The 20,980-nt window shown below is 37.9% G+C and overlaps 1 protein-coding gene across 3 annotated transcripts in view; it reads right to left on the bottom strand.

Annotated features, from left to right (window-relative positions):
- HMGCLL1 (3-hydroxymethyl-3-methylglutaryl-CoA lyase like 1) overlaps positions 1-19,704 on the bottom strand; it is a 75,911-nt gene extending 56,207 nt beyond the window's left edge. Inside the window, exon 1 of one of the 3 annotated variants that reach the window (XM_030236029.2) lies at positions 19,562-19,704. In XM_030236029.2, coding sequence (XP_030091889.1) covers positions 19,562-19,666 — 105 coding nt within the window. In that variant the 5' untranslated portion in view covers positions 19,667-19,704. Of the gene's footprint in view, positions 1-18,918; positions 19,058-19,561 lie in introns of those variants that run through there. The other 2 variants (XM_050972450.1, XM_050972451.1) reach the window with 2 other exon arrangements.
- Positions 19,705-20,980: the final 1,276 nt, after the last annotated feature.

The raw sequence follows: 20,980 nt of genomic DNA, 5'->3' as shown, positions 1-20,980 counted from the left end.
AGATGTAAGTGCAGCTCTGGAAAGGCAGGAAGCTGACAGGGACAGGAGGGAAGGGAGGCAGCAGTAAGGTCAAAGGGCTAAGGAGAGCATGGGGAACTGGAGGGGGAGGAAGGAGAAATGAGAACAGGAAAGCAGGTGAAGGGATATGAAACTTCCTTTTTTATTATTTAGCTGCTCTGTGATTGAATCAAGTTGACATGTGTGGCAGTTAATGTAAACTGGGCCTAGATGTCCAGGAACAGTTCAGAGCAGTTGGCTGGATTGAACCAAAAGCTGTGTGCCCTTAAAAACATACCCCATGGCTGATTTGGGGCACTCTGTCCATGCTCAGGAGTGGACAGGAGAGACACAGGCAGATTTGCCAGGAGCTCTGGAAATCTCCTGTTTTCTGTATTGTACTGAGAACAGAAGCCAAACCAGTTTCTCCATTCCAGTGTTGAAAGCCTGAGCTGGGATTAGCACGAGCTACCTGCAGGACAGCTGCTCTAAACCCCAGCACCTCTCCTGGGAGTTTAACACCACTGGAAGGGCGACAGTATCAGCACAGGGGGACAGCTTCTGCCTATGGGAGTAACAGCTCCCCCAGACTGGGGACACTCTGTAAATACAGCCACTAATCTCACAACATCCACAACCAAAGGAAAACCCCATATTTTATTCCTCCCTGACTAGTATCATCAGAGTTGTTTAAACCAAACGGCTGCTAATTTCTCCTCAGTAATGGAAAATGAGCATGCCTATGAGCACCCTTGGTTTCTCCCTGCATTCTTGGTGCTTGTGGGCAGTTCTCTGCAGGACTTGCCAAAATACAATAAATATATTTCAGACCATTTACTGTGTATTTATCTGAGCCCAGTAAAAAGAATAGGAAACAGCTGTATAGCATCTATTTGATCACTTGGAACATCTGGTAAATTGAAACTCTGTCAGGCCCTGCTAAGCCCACACTCACTGACAGTATAAACCTACTTAAATGTGAAGGTAAAACCTTCACATCTGCTGCATATTGTTCCTCTTAAGTTATTTTCACAAATATGGCACTGCTTCAGCACTACAGGCATAAATCTGGGTTATTTCATGATTATCAGATCCTTCTTGTTGCAAGACAAATGCCACAGCTGTGCTATGAGTGAAGCTGTGACTGGAAAATAAAAAGAGAGCTAAAATAGATTATGTGAACCAAAGCATAATTTAGAGCATGAAAAATGTCCATAAAACTTTGAGAGCAAAAGCGTTCATTTTCTAGGCCAAATCTTGTAAATCCTATTTAGTGCCTACTGTGGCAAAATTTTGTGAAAATCAAGAGCTGTACTTGTCTTTTCAGAACAGCTCCCACAGCCACATCAGGTGATGTCCACAGCCCTTGGAGTTCATGGGGGTGAAAAGTTTGGAGGGGATATTGCAGAAAGGCATTCAAGTACTGGTTTTATTTTCTGTCTGTGATATTGTGATACAGATATACAATCTTTTTGAACCATAGTCCAAGTGACTCACCCCCTGATTTTCTCTATAGCCTTCCTGTTCACTAGTCAGACTCAACTTGAATTCACTGTTCACGGAGTGAGAACAACACTGAATACCACATAAGGAATGACTCCCACTTACTACAAACTCAAGGCAGTAATATAAACAAATCTGTACACTCTTCAAGCTGATGAACTAACATCTTAGAATAAACTTCTTGGCTCTGAGTCCCAAGGAGTCTTGTTTTGCATCGTATTTCATCTAATTTTATTTCTGGTACATTGATTACTCCTATCTTCAATGTCACTCAGTTTTGTCTGTATGGCATCCAATGCACTGAAAATGTCTCCTGTTCTTCGATTATCAGCAGATAGTAGCACCTTCATACTTTCTTGTGAAAACTTTTGGACTATAATTATCTTATTTTAGTACAAACATGTATTATCTAAAAAAAATTAGAGTAATGCTATAGAAGAAAGATGCTAAGAAGAAAGAGGAACTCCACCAGCAATGTCTTTCCAGTCTAATAAATTTGCTTTCAACATTATCTCCTATTTCCTCCTCAGCCAGTTTCTTATTTATCTCATACATTCTGCTCTGATATCTTTCTCCCCAGCATAACTAATCATTTCTCTTATGCTGCATTGCTGAAGCTCAGATAACAAGCAAGTCAAAGACAGGCAGAATACTTACGATCGGGTATAATATTTATACATTTTACAGTCCATTTCTGCTGAATAGAACATAGAAACAAATTGGAGTCTATAAGAGTATGTGTACCATCTTCTGCTAAAGTGGGTCTAGCATTTTTCTATGCTGTAGTTCAAGTTGAATCCAAGGACGACTGAACTCCTTGGAATCTCACCTGTCCTGTGAATGAATACTCAGTAACTAGCTGTTGGGACACTCTTCCAAGAGAGAAGGAAATATGTACTTGGCAAAGCTGTTGGGAAGAAAAAGGAGACTCCACTTTCTAGGAAGTTTTCTGATCAGAGTGCTGCACTTGCAGAATATCTGGACATTACTTAAATAACATCTGAAGAAATCACCTGAGCCATGAGTCATATTCTGTGCCAGGCTCAATGCCATATGCACTCACTAGTGAAGCTTCAAGTGCACAGAACACACTGAAGTCTGTAAGAACTTAGGCAGAGTTTAAACACTTCTCTGTTTACTACCTGGATGGCATCAGACCTCAACCAGGACTTAAGCTTCATGAATTGAAGGACTCATTTCCCCAAACTATGACCAGAGCTTTTCAAACGTACACCACACCCCTGCATAAAAGAATGATTTTCTGAACCGACGGGACCAACTTAGAAAATTTCAGCACCTTTAAGTATGGCATTAAATGCCCTACAGATAATAAATAGAAAATAGAAATAAATAGAAAAATGCAAACCAGTTTTCATATTTTAAATGAATGAGAAATGGTGAACTTTGCAAAAATACACAAGTACCAATTTTAGTACCACTAAACATGTCAGGTATACAATTTTGTTTCATAAAAAATATTTACTAGATTAAACGATATGAACCATTTTTATGTAACAATATATGAAAAGTAGTATTGGCAAATACTTAGGGCGACTGCTTATTGAATAATACAGGGTCTCTGTTAGAAAGTAATGACCACCAAAGTATCATGTTTTAAATATCAAAAAGGAAATAGCTGACATAAAAGACTAAGAGCCTGGAAAATTTGTTTTTCCATGTATCAAGCCTTGCCAAGGGAGCACAAAAAGCATATAAAACCAAAAAAAATTGCCTCTCTCAAAACAGAATGCAGCCAAAGAGTATTTTTAAAAGAAACAGAAAAAGGAAAACCAAACCATTTAGCTTGAGACATTGAATGCCAAATTTCTGTATGGAAACATTTTCTCTCAACTATAAATAGCTGCAAATTTAGGTTCATTACAGAAAAACCTAGTAACTTTTAATTAAAGCAGTATAATCTCCCTAATTCAACAATAAATGTAAGAAGATTAAATAAACACACTTTTTAAGCTCTGTCACTACTTTGACTTAAGGTGTTGAGCTTCTTTCAGCCTTCTGATTCTTATTCCATGAAGGTCATTCATAAGGGCAGAAATAGCAATGGCAAATATTACCCAGAGCTTCTCAAAGGTAACTGAAAAACACAAAAGAGAAGAATCTGGAGGTTCAGGTCTTTTCAATCCTGATCCTTTTCAATAAGATAAAGCTCTGCTTTCCTTTTCCACAAGGTGGTGTTCTGGCACAGAGGACAACTGAACAAAGGTAGGTCCATCTTGTACAAATTACTCAGGAAAGCAGTTTTCAACAAGAATCAGCAGGGAGGTGGCATCATAACTCCATAATGTATACCTGCAGTGACATGGGAAAATGCCCAAAAACTGGGAAAAGGCTCTAAGATAAATAACATGATTGCTGGAAGGAGAACAAAGAAAACTGGTCAATCTTCTGAACATTTAGATGTCTCTAAACTTTACAAGATATAGAGGAAATAAACAGGAAGAAATTAAAATCCTTGTTCACGTAGTTCACACTACTAGAAGGCAGATAGAAAACATATTAATTCCCAGCTTAACTAGAGAAAAAATGGAGAAGATTCAAAAAACAGTGGGATGCACCTGACAAATATCCCTCAGTAAAGATAGACTGAGTATTCATTCTTGAACTTCTGCTGCATGCTGCTGACATGACCACTGGGAGAAGAGTAGCCATGAATGGACCATGACTAGCAAAAACCTTCAACCCCGAGAATCTTTCATCACGTGAAGTTTTCTTATTATATCATTCCATATTCATGACCTGAATGTTAACACAGACATACCACAAACAAGCAGTTACAGTGGAGTACAAAATTCCACTGAAATCCCAGATGCATTTCAATAAAAGCAATATGCAAGATAACGCTTAGGACTCTCCATATTGTTTCTGATGCTGACTAAGTAAGAAAATGAAATGACAAAACTGATGCTGGGCTATAAACTAGGATGTCATAGATAAAACAGTAGGCTGGCACTTAATGAGTAGACATATTCACATTCAATCAACTGTAGATTTTCATTGGACAGCAAAATATAAAATCCAAGTAAATCATTACAGAATAAAATTAGTTAAGTGCAGAGTTAATTCACCTGGAATAAACCAAATATTCACTGAGGTCAGAAGGTTTGTTTGAGCTTAGGAAAGAGTAGTGATTTACATATATCAGGGGATGGTCTGAACTGGGAGAGAACTCACTGTAAGGATTTCTATGGTAAAATTATAGCCCTAATAGTCTATTGTCATTTACATTAACTATTAAATTCCAATATAATCTGCTAGTATACTACTTCTTATTGTTGCAGGGTTGTGTACAAAAAAAGCAAATAATATGAACAAGTAAGAAATATGATTTTAAACAAAAATTAATTTAACTGAATTATGAGACTTATGCTTATCAACTGAATCATGAGTTATGTTCATCAATGAAACATGGCCAACTGAATGAAGCCACTTCTCCGCACTGTCAGCAATGGCCAAAATCTTATCCAACAATGCAGCAAACAGTAGGGGCACAGGTCAGATGGCTAAGTACAGGCACCCTGGTGCATTTGGGATGCACCTGACTTGACCTCTAGCCATTTTGCCAGAAAGCATGAGTCTCCATTAAATCCTATCCTATGCTCATGTTGCTGGAGTGGCCAGTTGTTTAATCTAATCCTGTTTACAAAGAGGATTTTAATGGTAAAGGCAAAAGTGATAAAGTACAAATAATATTAACTACTAAACAAAGGAAAAACTAATACTTTTATTTAGAAAATAGAAATTAAGATTTGGAAAAAAAATTCTGTCAAGTATTCTGATGAGCTGGCAAATCAAAAGGTAACAAATGACATTACTAAGGAATGCCCAAAAGACTGAAAAAAATCCAGTTGCTGTGTTAAGAATACTATTACACGAAACTAGAACATTCGAGTCACACTCAACTACACTACTCATGGACATAGTTACAAATTTCAAAAATAAAAAAACCATCTATAAATTACTATTCGTATTGAAAACCCTTTACAATAGGTCTTCCAAAGCCACAGCAGATCTAGCAAAGGTATTCAGACCAAGGTTAAGAAACCTCAGCTAGCATCAGTCCAATGAAGAGGATACTAAGTAATTTCAGAGCATCTCTTTGGAGCAACTGGCATGATCTCTATTATTCTGCCCAAACTACAGCCTAGAAGCAAATCAGACCAATTTAATTCTTGCCTCCTTGTTTTCCCATGACTCCCTTGTAAACAGAGTATTCACATCAATCCAGACCTAGACCCATGGACTGACTTTGCAGTTTGACCTTGGATCCCTCTCATCACTATGGACCTGCCTGATAGGCACATGGTTGCATGGCTAACTCTGTTTACCACCACTGGACTAAAGCCTGACTGTGACTCACTGACCTGAACTCCCAGGTGTAACTTAGGACCTCCCTTAACACCACAAACTCACCCAATGACCTGGACTTGTGCTTGAACCCGTTCTAGGCCTACCCTCTAGGATATACCCTCTAGGCCTACACTTCTCACCCCACCTGGCTCCTGTGGGACTGCCTGTTACCAGCCTCAGGTCCCTCCCTTAAGGAGCTGCTGGCCCTCCCTACTCCCTGACAGAGAAATTTCTTATCCTAGAGTTCATTGTAATATCTGAACCTTGTTCCTTAACATCCAATTCAGAGATATATTCCTTGAGTATTTCTTTAACCCAATTCAGGCAGGCTGGGATTAGAATGCAGCCTATTTCTCCCTCCTTTGACCCTTTCTATCAGTTGCACCTAAAACAAAAGCATAGTAGTTGTTAATGCTTAGCACCCTAAGGATAAGCTTTGTTGATGAAGGCCAGAAATATCACACTTTTCAGATTAGAGTAGCAGCACTCATAAAATACATCTGAACATTAGTGTTTTGAGTATTAGCTCTCTCTGATTTATATTTTTATCCACTGGAGGCTACAGCTATCAGATGCTATGACATCCAAAAGAATCCCAAAGAATAATGTTTTATTCAAGCAACAAACAAGGGTTTGACAAAAAAAAAAAAACACCAAAATTTAACTAGTAGTAAAAGAGCTCTGCCTGATACACAAACAGAATTATGTTTATAAAAGGAAAACTTAAACATAATATGGAATTGTGCTAAATCACCTATCACATAGACAATTGCCACAGAGGTACTAAGTTTGCAAACCAATTACACAACACAGTACTTCCCTGGTCTTAGCAAAATGCAATGAGATGTAGCAAAAGAAATAAGGAACTCCTTTCTATAAGAAAGAACATTTCTTTCAGACAAACACAGAACAGTACATTTCCTAAAAAGCTACAGAGTTAAAAAATCAATATAACCTCTGTCTGCAGGAGTCTGAGAGAAGGAACAGGAGGAATTCCTCACTTCCCAGTCTATTTTCCTTTACATTAGATCAGAAGAGATCGACTCTCACATACTTTGGGTGAAACACCTGCTGATTATTTTCTATGACTTTTGTTCACTCTTTTGCTTACAGTGAATGTTCTTAATGGATGGGAAAACAGAACCTGCAGCTGCCTGCAGCTGCAGGACACAATTTACCTCATATAACCAATTGAAGTGAACTCAGCTTGATCTATGAACACACATAAACTGAAAGCCTAGAACTATCTGTTTTGTTTAATTGAGAGCGTTGTCATATATTTGAATACTGTTTGGAGGTGTCTACTTTCACTTTTATTGTAAAAGCATAACAATAAAATGTAATAATAATACATTTCTAAATGTATGAAAGGGTAAAAGTTGTTTTCTGTTGTACTCTTCATATCACAGGGCAGACTAAACTCAAATTCCTTCTTAGGTTATTACTAATTTTCCCCTTCCATGAGGAAGTGCAGAGTTCAGAAGTAGTAAACAAGCTTAAAGATTCTTCACTGTTTTTTTTAGCATGTCATGGGTTTGGGATGCATTCTGAAACTACTACTTTTAGTCAAACAAATGACATGTGTTACCATACTGATCTTGCAGCAATATTATTCTATATTTCTTTATGACTTTCTCGGTTTCTTCATAAACTAGATTTTCTTCTTGATCTCTCCATGACACCAAATGTAACAGTGTGTCTTTCAAAACTGATGCGCTACACTGAACTACTAAGCCAGACAAGTGTTTTTCTGAGTAGCAGGCTATAAAGCCATGAATTGTTAGCCCATATTCTTTAGCTTTAGTGTGATTTAATCCTTGCTTTGTAAGTTTCCATATATGGCTTTCAACCCCCAAAACTTTACAAAGCATAGATCTGGTAAAATGATAGCACACAATCTAACTGGTGGTGTTATCTCACAGACACAGTAAAGAAGGCTATGAGGGATAGAAAATCAATAAAGCAGTATTTCCCAATATATTTCCCATTATAAAATAGTCAGGAGCAAAATCTATTAATATAAACATTCAAAAAGAAACATATGTAATTTTTGCACAAAATACAATTACCAATAGTATTTCAAATTATATAAAAAATATGTGGAAATATAAGCATATAATGATCAACATTTAAGATTTATTATTAATTAAGATTAATTATTAATATTTCATTGCTATTTTTATAACTCCATAGGAACAAAGCCAGTGAAAGTACACTGGAAAATACCTATGAAGCAATTTTGATGTGAAGATAGCTACAGACCCCCAGAAGGTTTTCCCTTTAGTAAGCAAAGGGAAGAAATATGAATTATGTACATTGAATTACATACATTACACATTTAAATGGATATCAAAATCATGGAGTCCATGCTACATTCCAACTATGAGCCAAGGACAACTCACTACATGTCAGTATAGAGTCACACAGACATCTCCTGTGGTCATGGCTTAAAATTTACCTAATGCAAGCTCCAGTGGGTCAGAAAATTCCACAGGCATATGGCAGGCTAACAGAATTGCTGTTCTGACAGTTCTTCAAAGAAGGAAATCTCAGGAACTGGAGTCTGAGTGTCTAACAGACATGTCCAATTCTCTGCTATGATGTTGGATGCTCTTAAAAAAAGAAGCAGCATTACAGGACAAACAGAAAGATAACATCAAGCCCAAAGATTGTTCACTACCTTTGAAAACAAAAAAATACCTTCTATAATATTCATGTCTATATTTTAAAAAATTCATTCATAACCTGACAACAAAAATGACAGACTATATTTGCCAAATAATGGTCTCCTGTATGAGACTAAACTTTCAGAATTATACTGATGACTTGACACCTTCTAAAATACATTTGTTGCTGTGTAGAGTACATGGAATAGCAGACATCTGAATACCCAAACTACGGCTAACAGTTCATGCAACCTAAAATAGCACATAGATGTGCTGAAGTCACAGACAATTTTTGATAACTTGAAAAATAATGACCAAGGAAGCTATTAGTAGCATCAGGTGGTAGCAGAGGCATAGACAACCACAGTTAGACTTGTGTTACAATGAAATCAATAATAAATGGTACTAGAGACCTCTGTTCTTAACAGGAGGCCAACACTGCCAGTCACTTCAGCAAAAATTAAAAATGTATTTTCAGGACATGGTGTATACATTACCTTTTTCTATTTCCCTAAATGCTTCCCTTGGCTAACAAGCAGCATTTCTCCATTAACCAAGCTGATTTACAGCCAACTCACTTTCATCCATATCCCTATCTTGGTCAAAGCCTGGAAAAGCAATTATACTTTGCCATCTGGGCTGGATGAAAAGGATACAGAGAACAGAGATCAACAGCATACTGATGACACTGGAGCCAAAACCTCCCACACTTTCCTTTACTATTATTTATGGTAATAGTATTATGGTGTGTACGGTGTTTTACAGGCAAGACTAAAGACAGAATTCTAGAAGGGAGAAAGACTGGTGTTTTTCCACACACATTGAAAAACCAGAGGCATGATCATCATTACAAATCCAACATGTGCAAGTAATTTGCTCTTTAAAATACTTTAGGATATCAGTGGGGGGGGGAAATGAATATACTGCCCATCCACCCTATCAGGTAAGTCTCTCTCAATAACTCATTGTCAACAGAAGTGAGTTATGCATAGATTTTTAAGAATTAAAATTAAAAGCTGAAAGTAAATCAACTATTCTCCATTACTATTGCAATCAAAATAATCTTCTGTGTCCAAAGGCTGGGCCTAAAAGATGAAGTAAATCATGAATTTAAGTACAGGTGGCCCACGACTATGTTTTCCATAGCTCTCTTTCCAAAAGATACTGATTAAAATGACAGTATTCTAATGGCTATTTATTTCATCACTGTTGGCAAATCATCCTTCAGAAGAATTTGTGATTTATAAACTTCTTTAGGAAAAAAAAAAAAAGCATCTGTAAAGTGTTACCACAATAATTTCCCAATAATGGTAAGGAAATTACATCTTTAACATGACGCCATTCATGATGTTTTAAAATCTTTCATTTTCACTATGAAATTAGTCAATTGTGTAAAATTGTTTTTTTCCTATTATGCTGAAAATAATTAAAGGACTTTTAAAATTTTCTTACATGAAATTTAAAAAATATATCATGGAAACCTGAACACATTGAAGTGGAACAAAAAGAAGAAAAAATACTGGTACTGGAAGAACTATGACAATGACAAAATCAAATTGGGAATATATCACTTCAGTCTGTTTCAGAAGATTAAGAGTTGTCTTGGCAAAATGAATAATTATATTTCTCAAATTTTATTGCTTTCACTTCCAGACTTTGTACATTTAGAAAGTTTGATTGGCTTTTTTTTTTAAACCTCCATATTCTGAATAATAAAGTGCTCAACTGAGGAGAAAGAAATTTATGTAGTTGTAAAATTAGTAATAAGACCAGTATTAACTAAGGACAAAAAAAAAAGGAAAAAATATCTAATAGTACTAATATTTGCTGTATTTTATTTTACTGTGACACATAAACTCAACTGAGGGATTTTTCCAATGACTGGCAACAGATAATACTAGTTATGGACTAAATGGCAATGCAGCCAGACCACTCATTGAGCTCAAAATGTCCTGAAATGTTCTTAATGATAGGACTCAACTGGACTTTAACAATCCTTAAGTATCTACACAGTTATGTCTACAGGAGTCCTAGGTCTGTGCAGTCACTGTATATATTTACATTAAATGTCTTAAGGATCCCTCAACACAGCATGAAGGACAGAGGACCAGTGGCTTTTTGGAAGCTGGAGGTAAAGGAGGATATTACAGGGCATCTTAAATGGCACTATCAGTGAAACATGGCCAACTGAATGAAGCCACTTCTCCGCACTGTCAGCAATGGCCAAAATCTTATCCAACAATGCAGCAAACAGTAGGGGCACAGGTCAGATGGCTAAGTACAGGCACCCTTCTGCATTTGGGATGCATCTGACTTGACCTCTAGCCATTGAGCCAGAAGGCACGAGTCTCCAGTAAATCCTATTCAATACCTGCCAATCCTATAAGCCATCTCAGCTACCTTAGGGCATCTCACATGGCACCAGACAAGAGTGCTGCTTAGGAAATTGAATCAAGTTAAGAATATAAAAAAATGGCAGGGAGACAAGAGAAAATTGTCAATCACCAGTTGATTTCTCTCTGCATGGCCAACAGCCAACTGGCTTAGTAGCTTAACTTTCCACCATCTTCATTCATCCCATTTTGGCAAAAGTGACGTGCCAAGGCCAATGAACTGGCCTATACCCTGTCTTCTCTTTCCCCAATAAAATATTCATGTACACTGCTTTACTTTGTATGAAGCTAGTATATGTTTCAATTCAAATTATGTTTCCAGGGTTTTAAAAATTCAGATGTGATCAGCTGCGGATTCTATTCAATCTTCTCCCTAATCCCAGTGTTCCACATGATACACCTTCATCACTTAACTTGCTCCTCCATTTCTCACCTATATTTAATCTCATCTTAACTACTTGCATTAAAAGTAAGCCCTAAAGCCACATACAGTTCCTTTCCAGATGCTGCTGTTGAATTATTTCCCTATGGGTTTCACCTAACATTCCGGCAATGTCCTCTGGCACTTCAGTCCACACATCTCCTCCATTCAAAGCCTTTAAACTTCTTTTTCCAAGAAACTCATAAACTAACACCTTTATTCCCATACAAAACAGCTAACATCTGTGAAAAAAAAACCCCACTCAAACAAAGAAGAAATGTCTACCCAGCACAATTTTTTCACCAGTGCACCTTTTAGCAGTTTCTGCATGCAATAAATCTGTGTTTTTGTCACAAGAGCTGCTGAGAATGACTCTCATAAGAATATTTAATCCAAATAAATTCGAATTTAATGCCACAATTGGAGTAACTTTCATTCATTTACACCAAACTGTAAAATAAATCTCCATTTAGCAAGGGAATTATCTAAAAATAATATCAGCTATAACAACATTCCAACAGTAAATATAATTTCCTTCTTATCACCTGCAGGATCTTTTTCATCTCTTGCAATATTGGAACTTTGTCCCAAATTTTAATCAAAATCTTCACCATTGACATGATACCCAACCCACTTAAGTTATAAAACTTAGGGGAAAAAAAGCTATGAGCTGATTATTTCTAACTGTAATAACTTAAGTTTGAAAGGCAACCCTTAAAACTGTCTGTGGAAATATTTTTCTGAATTGTAAACCATGCATTTAGCAGTTTTCCTCTGAAGTGACTAATTAAAAGACCAGATAATAAAATGTGTATGATTGATAATACCTTATATACTAAAATTCTTATTATTAATTGTATATTATGTCCCTATCGGCATATTACAAAATAGAAAAAATCCTTCATCTCTACTGCACTGCTTAATTTTAAAGCGTGTGCACCACTGTGACATTTCTACCCCAAAAGGGCTATAAAAGCATACATTAACACAGCAGTAATATTTCCCTTTTGCTAAAAAGCAAAAATGCTGAATTTGTTTTACAGGTATTTAGCACAGTATGAAAGTCTGATTTTGCTCATGCTCTTATCTCAGAAATTTCTGATCAATCAAGAAAGCAACTTCTCTCAGAATTCCAGTGAGTTTTCCTAAGTTATAGAAGATAGATGGATGAGATAGACAGAACCTTTTCCTACAAATTTCTGCATAATTTTTATTCCCACACATAAAATTATTGTTTTTCTGTTCTAGCATTTTCTGAGGATCAATTATTTGATGAGTCTGACTGAGTGCATAGTACTTCATAACATTGTATGTCAAGGTCCACATCTGCATTATCACGTGCACCAGCAAACTTTTAGGGTGGCACATTTTGCCATTCAAGTTTACAATACCACACAACTATCATTATCTTTTTAAATATACATTTGGGGGAAAAAAAAGAATGCTACAGAAAATATTATACCTTTGTTAAATAAATGAGAGAGCTAAACAACAGAAGAGAATTCAACACAGCCTGAAGTACTAAATAACTACTTTTCTGAAGCTCTCCACAGTTTCTTTAAACATAACTTCTTTTATACTTGACACATTAAAGATTCTCAATAGCCTTCAGCTCCTAAAATTTCAGAGGACCATCACCTTTTTTAAACACCTCAAATATCTATGTAGTGAAAGAAGGATGACGAGAACACAGCTTTATCTCTGGACTGTACCTACACTGCACCAGTTTCTTACTGCATAAAAGTCATAAATGGGATTGCAGCAAAAAGCAGATATGGGGTCTGAATAAAAACTTCCTGTGCATATTTTTAGCTACCAAATTTGCAAAGCAAATCCTTTACAGTATTTTCACCTTTATTAAAAAAAAATTAAATTCACTTACTAATAGCAGTATAGCATAGATGTCTATCAACTAAAAAGCTCCTGTTATCTGTCTAGTATTTACAGACCAATGGTATAAAAAAACCTGAAAGTCAGTGACTCAGCTTAGGTCAAACCTACACTTTAACAGCTTCTGAACTTCTCACAACCTGTTTGGCACCCCTAGCAAACCAACTACTCAGCCTTTTCAGACTCTCTCTCTTCAATGTTCTTGAGATCTTACTCACATAAAATACCTGACTGAAAAAGTTGGCATGAGTCTAGTGACTTGCTCTTCTGAAGGGGAAACTCCTCCTGACTTCAAAGAACATTTCAGAAAGAGCTCAGCATTGCACTCCAGTTCAGTTCAGTGGGAGGGTGTTTTATTTATTACCTTCAGTGTCAGCATAAATCATATGTCATTCATCATTTCCAAATTCAACAAGAAAAAACAGCATGCTGATACAAACTTCATAGATTGCTATAATTTAAATTATAATTTCTTCCACTTTATTATTCTATTTATTATATGTATTTAATAATTACATTTATATAATATATATAAATACATTATTTCTATTTAATAACTTTGTATGCTTTAAATCTTAAGAAGATTAAGAAAATAAATGTTCCTTGGAATCTGTAACAAAGCAAAAAAAAAGTCCCATTTTTGGGATATTATTGTAATGTATTCACTGATAAAAAGATCCATTTTATGAGTTCTGTATTGACAAGGCTTATGCATATGAAAAAATACAGAAGGGCTGGAAGAATGTAGGAATGGAAACCAGGAACTTCAGTGATCACACTTAGTGATCAATTATTTCATCTTAGTTTATATGAAAGACAACACAAGGTCAGGATGAAAACACAGAGTGAGGTAAAAATGGTGGACAAAGAGAAGAGGGGAAAAAAAGATCTTTGCCCAATGAAATTAACATACTTTCTCTACAAAGATTTCATTAAGTATCTTTAAATAATGCCATCCACTGAAAGAGTTAAGAAACAAAAACTGCAACACTAAGTCCAGGAAAACTACCTTGTTTTTCCTCTACTTACATGAAATTTTCATCAGATTAAATTTTTTTTTTTAAAAAAGGGTATAAAAAATTATGTATGGTAATTGTCACAGTGAACTAATAAACTTGCAATATTGTTGTGAGCAATTTTTTATAGTACTTCTTAGCTTGATAAATTAAATTAAAAAATGAAAATGGTCTAAATAGTTATTTGATGAGAGCCTGCAAATGTTAATTTTTTTATGGAATATATAATTTCATGGATATAAAAAGAACATGAAATAAAGTATGTCTTAAATCAGTTGCTCTGAGGTGTACCTAAAAGACTCAAATAAAAGAGATCTGCTGTCTCCTCCCAGGCTGCATAATACCATATGCCTCAATTCTTATGCTGTAATTTGAATCAAGAATCAAACAAAAGTGAGTAAGACATATATATTTGTCATAGACTATATATACATAGACTATGGGTTTTGCTGTTATTCTTGAGATAATTTAAAAATAAATTTGAGAGGTTTCTAGCATATGTTTAAAACACGACAATCTGTTACAAAATCTAAACTAGCACATTAAACTGAAAAAGTAAGACACTTGTGTGCATCTCTAGATCCAAGAGTGTCATGCAGTGAGGAGATGAGGGAATCCTAATCTGTGCATTTTCAGTCTGGGTATTTAGGCACGTAGCACATAAATCATTGGAATCAAGGCTCTGAAACAGAAGTTAGCTGTCTAAATTAGAGGACCCAAGTTTTTGCTTATTATTTTATACATTTAGCACCTGGCATTTCTGTTCCACCTTGGTTACATAACTTTCCAATGATAATGTCCTGAACAACCATTAATGATTCTGGATATTGCACTCCATATGACAGCCTAAGTCTGTGACAGAAATCCTACAACATAACATAGTACACATTAGTATTATTTAGACAGATTACACTTCCTAGAGTCACAGCTACATCCAGCGAAATAAAAGACTGGAGTCATATTTTTGTCTAATTTTTGCTTCATTTGTTGTAAGTGTAGGTAGCCCTCACCAAACTACGACTCCTAATATATTCTTATTTTACTATATATATATATATATACCCCTTAGTACACCTAGCTAGTAGTACATAAATGTAACAGTTTAAGAAAAAGAAGTTTACAAGCCACTACCCTCTTGCAGAGTAGAATTCCCCAGTTTAAAGCAGCAGATGAACACTCACGCTAAAGTTGACACTCTAACCTTAACAAAGTTCTCTAAGCCATGCAATGTAATTGCATTGACATGCAATGGTCTCTTTTAAAACATTTAAATATCTATCTTCTACTCCTTATTATAATCATTAAAAGTTCTTAAAAACCAAATAATCTTCCCTACTATGGAAACCACATAATAAAATCCTTTTAGTAAACCTAAATCATATCCTCATTACTGTGATTACAAACCTCCTAAAGAATTCCACCGATGGGTAATTTGTCTTTAAATTTCTACTTTATATTTATTACATGGACTGAGTATAAGTGTGTGTTTGTGGGTAGCAACATTTTCCTTTATTTTAAACAGCTAATTCCTCTTCTTCCCACCCTGCCCACACATCCTCCAGGTCTTAACACTAGATATCAAACAGACCCAAGACATTTTACATTTCACCTCCCTCTTCCCGATCAATGTTCCCAAATCATGCTCCAATTCCTAAGACCTAAGATGCAAGACCTAACTTATCCCAGCTGGAATTCAATTTCTTGAACGTGACTAACCAAAATGGAATAGATACAGCTTCTTTGCAATGGCATCAACATCTACCTGTTTGACTAGAAATACTTGATCTACTCTATCTGACAACATAACTTGATTTTTTTACCAGCTATATTGGCAGCTAATATTCATCCTACGATTTGTGAGGATTCCAAGGTTCTTCTTCAGTTTCTTCTAACAATAAAATCAAAGTTTCTAGTTTGGGTTTTAGGTCTCAAAGCACCTAATCGTTCTGTATCCTTGAATTTCATCCCAGTCTTTAATACTTCTTTAGCCATCCAGCTCTTCCTTGCTGTGTCCTTAGCATATTCCTAATGCATCAAAATTCCATTCCAGCCTACATGAAAATATAACATTAAGTCTGCAGGACAAGACCAATCAATGTAAATTACTCTCAGACCATCTCTTCTCCAGCAAGAAGGTTCCTGCTAAACCAGAGGACACCAGCAGCAGATAAACACCTTCCCTGCTGCTCAGCCTGAGCATTTCACAAAGCAGACCACAAAGTACATTACACACTCTGGTCAAATCCTGTGAGTCACCACCAGTAATGACCTTGATCTCTGCAGAAATCTTCCCAATACTGCAATATCAATGGCCACCTCTTTTCTCCATAGATGCCAGCACATTTTACAGTTCTGATATAAATCCATGTCTTCAACAAAATCTTATGTGACTACAGCTCTTATTTAATAAAAATAAACTAGATTAAGTTTAAAAAATAAAAATAAACTAATATTAAGTTAATCAGACCTGTTAATAAAAACCATATACATTGGGGTAATGCTAAGAAAATGAAACTGAACTGTATTCATTGTATGAAGCATTACAGAAGCATTCTGAAGCAAGCAGTTAAGAAATTAAGAATATGGAGAAAGATGAACACACTGCAACATGAATGTGGTGTCTCATTGACCAGTCAGGTGTTTAGTAATTCTCTGATGCAATACAGAATAGTCTTAATAACACTGAATTAGGTATTAGTAACTTCTTCAAATATGTAGTAGAAAATTCTATTTACTGTCTATTTAGCCACCTAGCCAAATTACCTATTACTTTTCGTCTCTCATTTTTAATAACTTTACTACTCAAGCAAGTCTATCTTTAAAGTCAAATATTGTTCTAAAAATACCACAAAAATGGGTGGCTTAATGAAACAGAAAAAAGAAGGGAAAACAAAGACTAAGATATTCTACTACTCACTTTAGAACCCATTATTTCACCTCTAGTAGAGCTTCAAGTGGTTGAACCTGAACAGGACTACAAATTTGTCAGCACAGTATATAACCAAATTATTATATATTTGGGGTCTCTAGATGAAACAGAATAATAAATAGAATGATTTTATTTTTACAAGAGCCCTGGCAGCAACATTTACATTTTACTTGGTGGTTAAAGAAAAATCCTGAGGAACTCCTGAAAATATTTCAGCAAGTAAATAAACTCTTTATTTTTATCAGCCATGAAAGCATTATTTCTGGGAAACTGTTCTTGTACCTAAACCCTCTTTCCTATTTTATTTCTTAGTGTGCTCTCATAAATATCATTGCAGTGGTGCTGCCATAACTATCTTGCATATGATGTCATTAAAAAAAAAAAAAAAAGACCAACAAACCTTTTACAACCATTACTTGAGCCAGTAGAGTTATAGATCATGTAACAAGGAACACTTTTTTTCTTGAATGGGATTGGTATGGAATGCACTCCTACATAAGCAAAACCTTTGTGGGCTGTTTAAGAATCCATGTGAGAAATATGTAAATTTGAACAGATTCATGTAAAATCACAGCAAGTTAATGCAGAAGCAAATGTGAAAAAACATGAACAATGACCAATTCTAGATTTAATTAGTCTACTGTGCAGCTCACACCCACATCAATGTGCATGGGGAAGATGCTTGCTGTATATTCTCATGTTTGCTGTTTACTGATTGATGAAGACATCCTTCTGTATCCTTGGACAGAAGATTTTTCTTTCCTTGAAGAAAAATGGTGATGAAAATAAAAGAAAAGCACAGCAAAAATTAAGTAAAATGATCCATTACAATAAATAAAACTTCTCTTTTAATCTACTATTTTCTGAGAAGATGTTAATGATTGATTTAACTGCAAGCCCACTCTGTTGCAAAAGATTTTTCAAATGCTTCATCTGATAAGGGGAGAGAGACTGACACAATCAAGTGGCATATCAAGTTATTTTGAAGGAAACTTTTAAAAAATGTTCAGATCCTTTGAAAGGAAATGATGCACCAAAATGTAGCAAGGGCACACGAAAAGAATTATAGTGCTTTGCTTCAGGCCTAGTACATTAAAGTCCATTATTTCTACTTTATTTCTTTACCATAAAAAAAAAAGTTGATTTTTCCCCCAAAATTTAATGCTAGATAGACACTATTCCCAGGGAAATATGATAGCTGGAGGCTCTATGGGGCCTACCTATACAAAGCTCTATGCTCACAACAATGTTGCTTTGGGTATTCCATATATGCATCTTTTGAGATATGAGCCTCAGAGCACCTGTAGCAAAATTAAAATGCTGCCAGTTTTCATACCACTCAGTACATTTTTCATCATCTCTCCACCTCTGAAGTCACATTGCTACATAGGAATTAAATTTCACTTCCAAAGAGTGGAGAAAAATGGAAGATGATCCCACCACCTATCTGAAAACAGAAGAAAGATGCAACAAACAAGAGCTACTCTTAAAAAACGAAAATTAAAAATGCATTTAAGTACAGTTTAAACTATTTTGTTCTAGGCTTGGCTTATGTTTTTAAAGGTTTAAAGCACTGACTGATTACTGGAGCTGGAGTTGGACCGAATGACTGTCCAGAGAGTATATGCTGGTAATTTCGCTTCACTTCTTCCCCTTCAAAGCCATGTTTAGGACGGTCATGGCCTATGCCGTTGATTTCGCAGCCTGCCCGGGTGCCTCAACAAGCCTTCACTACCTGCAGCCGTGGTCCACATCTGCTCACAGCTCACAGACAGGAGGATGAGCAGCCACCTTCACTCAGCCCTCCGTGACTGCCCCCGGCTCTGCCTCCGCACCCCTACGGCTGCAGTGACTCTTCCCTCGACAGCAAACGCGTGGGAGCAACACAAGCTGCGTGGCGCAAGGGCAGCGCCGTGACCCCGCCCAAATGCGTCTCACCCTGCTCTTTTATCATTTTCACATGGTGAATGATCACGCGTGGAGAGGACCACTGATGAGTCGGTTTGCCACTGTCTCACCGCTGCCCAGTACCACGCACCTGTGTTCGCACTGCCTGACACACGGTTAACACCGGCCGTGTGCTGGAACACTGACCAGACACACCCCAGCGGTGCGGGGCTGGGGGTAAGGGCCTTCCCCGCTGCTCCCGCCAGGGCGGGAGAGAGGGGAGAGGAGAGAGTAGAGAGCCGGGCGCTGCGGCCGGGCAGGGGCAGCAGCGGCGCGGGGAGCACGCCTGAGGGGCGAGGGGGCGGCGAGGGGGCGGCGAGGGGGCGGCGAGGGGGCGGCGAGGGGGCGGCGGCGCCCCGTCCTCCCCCTGGTGGCGGCCGCGCCCTGTCGGCTCGGCCCCGTCCCATCCCTTGACCCGCGGCGGGCGGTACCTGCGCGGGGTGCGCGGCCGCGGGCGGCTCCGCGATCCAGAGCTGCTCCTTGAGGAGGTGCTGGTAGCTGAGGCAGTGCTTCAGTGCGGACGGCACCGTGCCCATGGCTCGCCCGGCAGCCGCCGCCGCAGGGTGGGCGCAGCCTCCCGGCCCGCGCGCGAGCGGCCCCGCGATTGGCGGAGCGCGAGCGCCGCCGCGTCCCCTCCCGCGCGGCTGCGGCGGTCGCCGCCTCACGCCCGCCGGCCCCGGGGCTCGCCCGGTTCCTCTCCTCGCCCTCTGCCCCCCATCGCCTCCTGCTCCTCGTTGCCTTCTGTCCCTTCTCGTCTCCTGCCCCTTTCGCCTCCCTGGATGAGGAGCCGAGCAGTGGGTGTCCGCACTCGCTGCGGGCTCGGCCGGCGCCGCAGCAGCCTGCAACCGGGAGGGCCGAGCATGGGGACAGCCAGCCGTCCTGCCCTCTGTTACCGCACGCCCGCGGGACACTGGGCCCAGCCTGACCTGGCAAGGCTTTAGGCAGCAGGGGTGAAAGAGAGGAGCAAGGGGAAGGGACAGGGCAGCTTCCAGACCAAGCCTACGTGTCCTGTTGGGCACCCCTGGGCTGTGCGAACGGTGCGAGATTACCCAGGTCGTGCTCGCTCGGGCGTCCAGGTGACAGGAGGCTTCGTGCACACTCTGGCATTTCTGCTTTCCATTTAGACAGCAAAAACTTAGAGCTTTACAAATGTAGTACTGTTCAAGTTTCGACAGCTCTCTCCACAGCAGCAAGTTATATTTTGTCTGCTCCCTTACATTCGTGTCAGCCTACTTTCCAAACTCCTCTCAAGCAAAAATTGTTTCTGGATCATTTGTTTTCTAGGGTATCAGGGATATTTTGTTAAATTTATTAACCTTTCCATCAATCATTTTCTGCAAAAGATTATCAGGTTTACCACCAAGTCTCTGTTTCAGTTGTTCACAGATAGATATGATTCTCTCAAAGCTCCATCTTTCCTTTTCAGTTTTGCATTTCATCCTTTTTGTTCTGTGCATCTAAAAATTGTATTTCCATAGCCATTGTAAACCAAACCTGGATGCTGATTGATTGGCTGGGAAGCTTTTGTTTTTCAAGGATAATCATGGCTTTTCAGAAATAAGATATTTAAAATCCAGCATAAAAATTTAAAAAATCACTGGTGGTCATCTTTGTGATTTCAAATCTGGCCACTGAAAAGTGCCAGGAAGTTTCTTTACTGACTGCTATCTGATGCAGTTAGTATATTTTATTTTCACAGTTCAAAATTCCACTAAGCTTTCCTGAAATGCTGGCTCTAGGTATTTGCTTTGGTCTTGTTGCCTCTATAGTTAGAGATAAAATATGGACAAGCTGGCAAAAAAATAATTTCTTTCTTTTTTGTCTTGCAGTGAAAGTTTATTAGTGATAAA

This window comes from Serinus canaria, chromosome 3 (genome assembly GCF_022539315.1).
Source record: "Serinus canaria isolate serCan28SL12 chromosome 3, serCan2020, whole genome shotgun sequence".
Lineage (NCBI taxonomy): Eukaryota > Metazoa > Chordata > Aves > Passeriformes > Fringillidae > Serinus > Serinus canaria.
The sequence above is the reverse complement of the archived record's forward strand: the minus strand, read 5'-3'. Positions and strand labels throughout refer to the sequence as shown.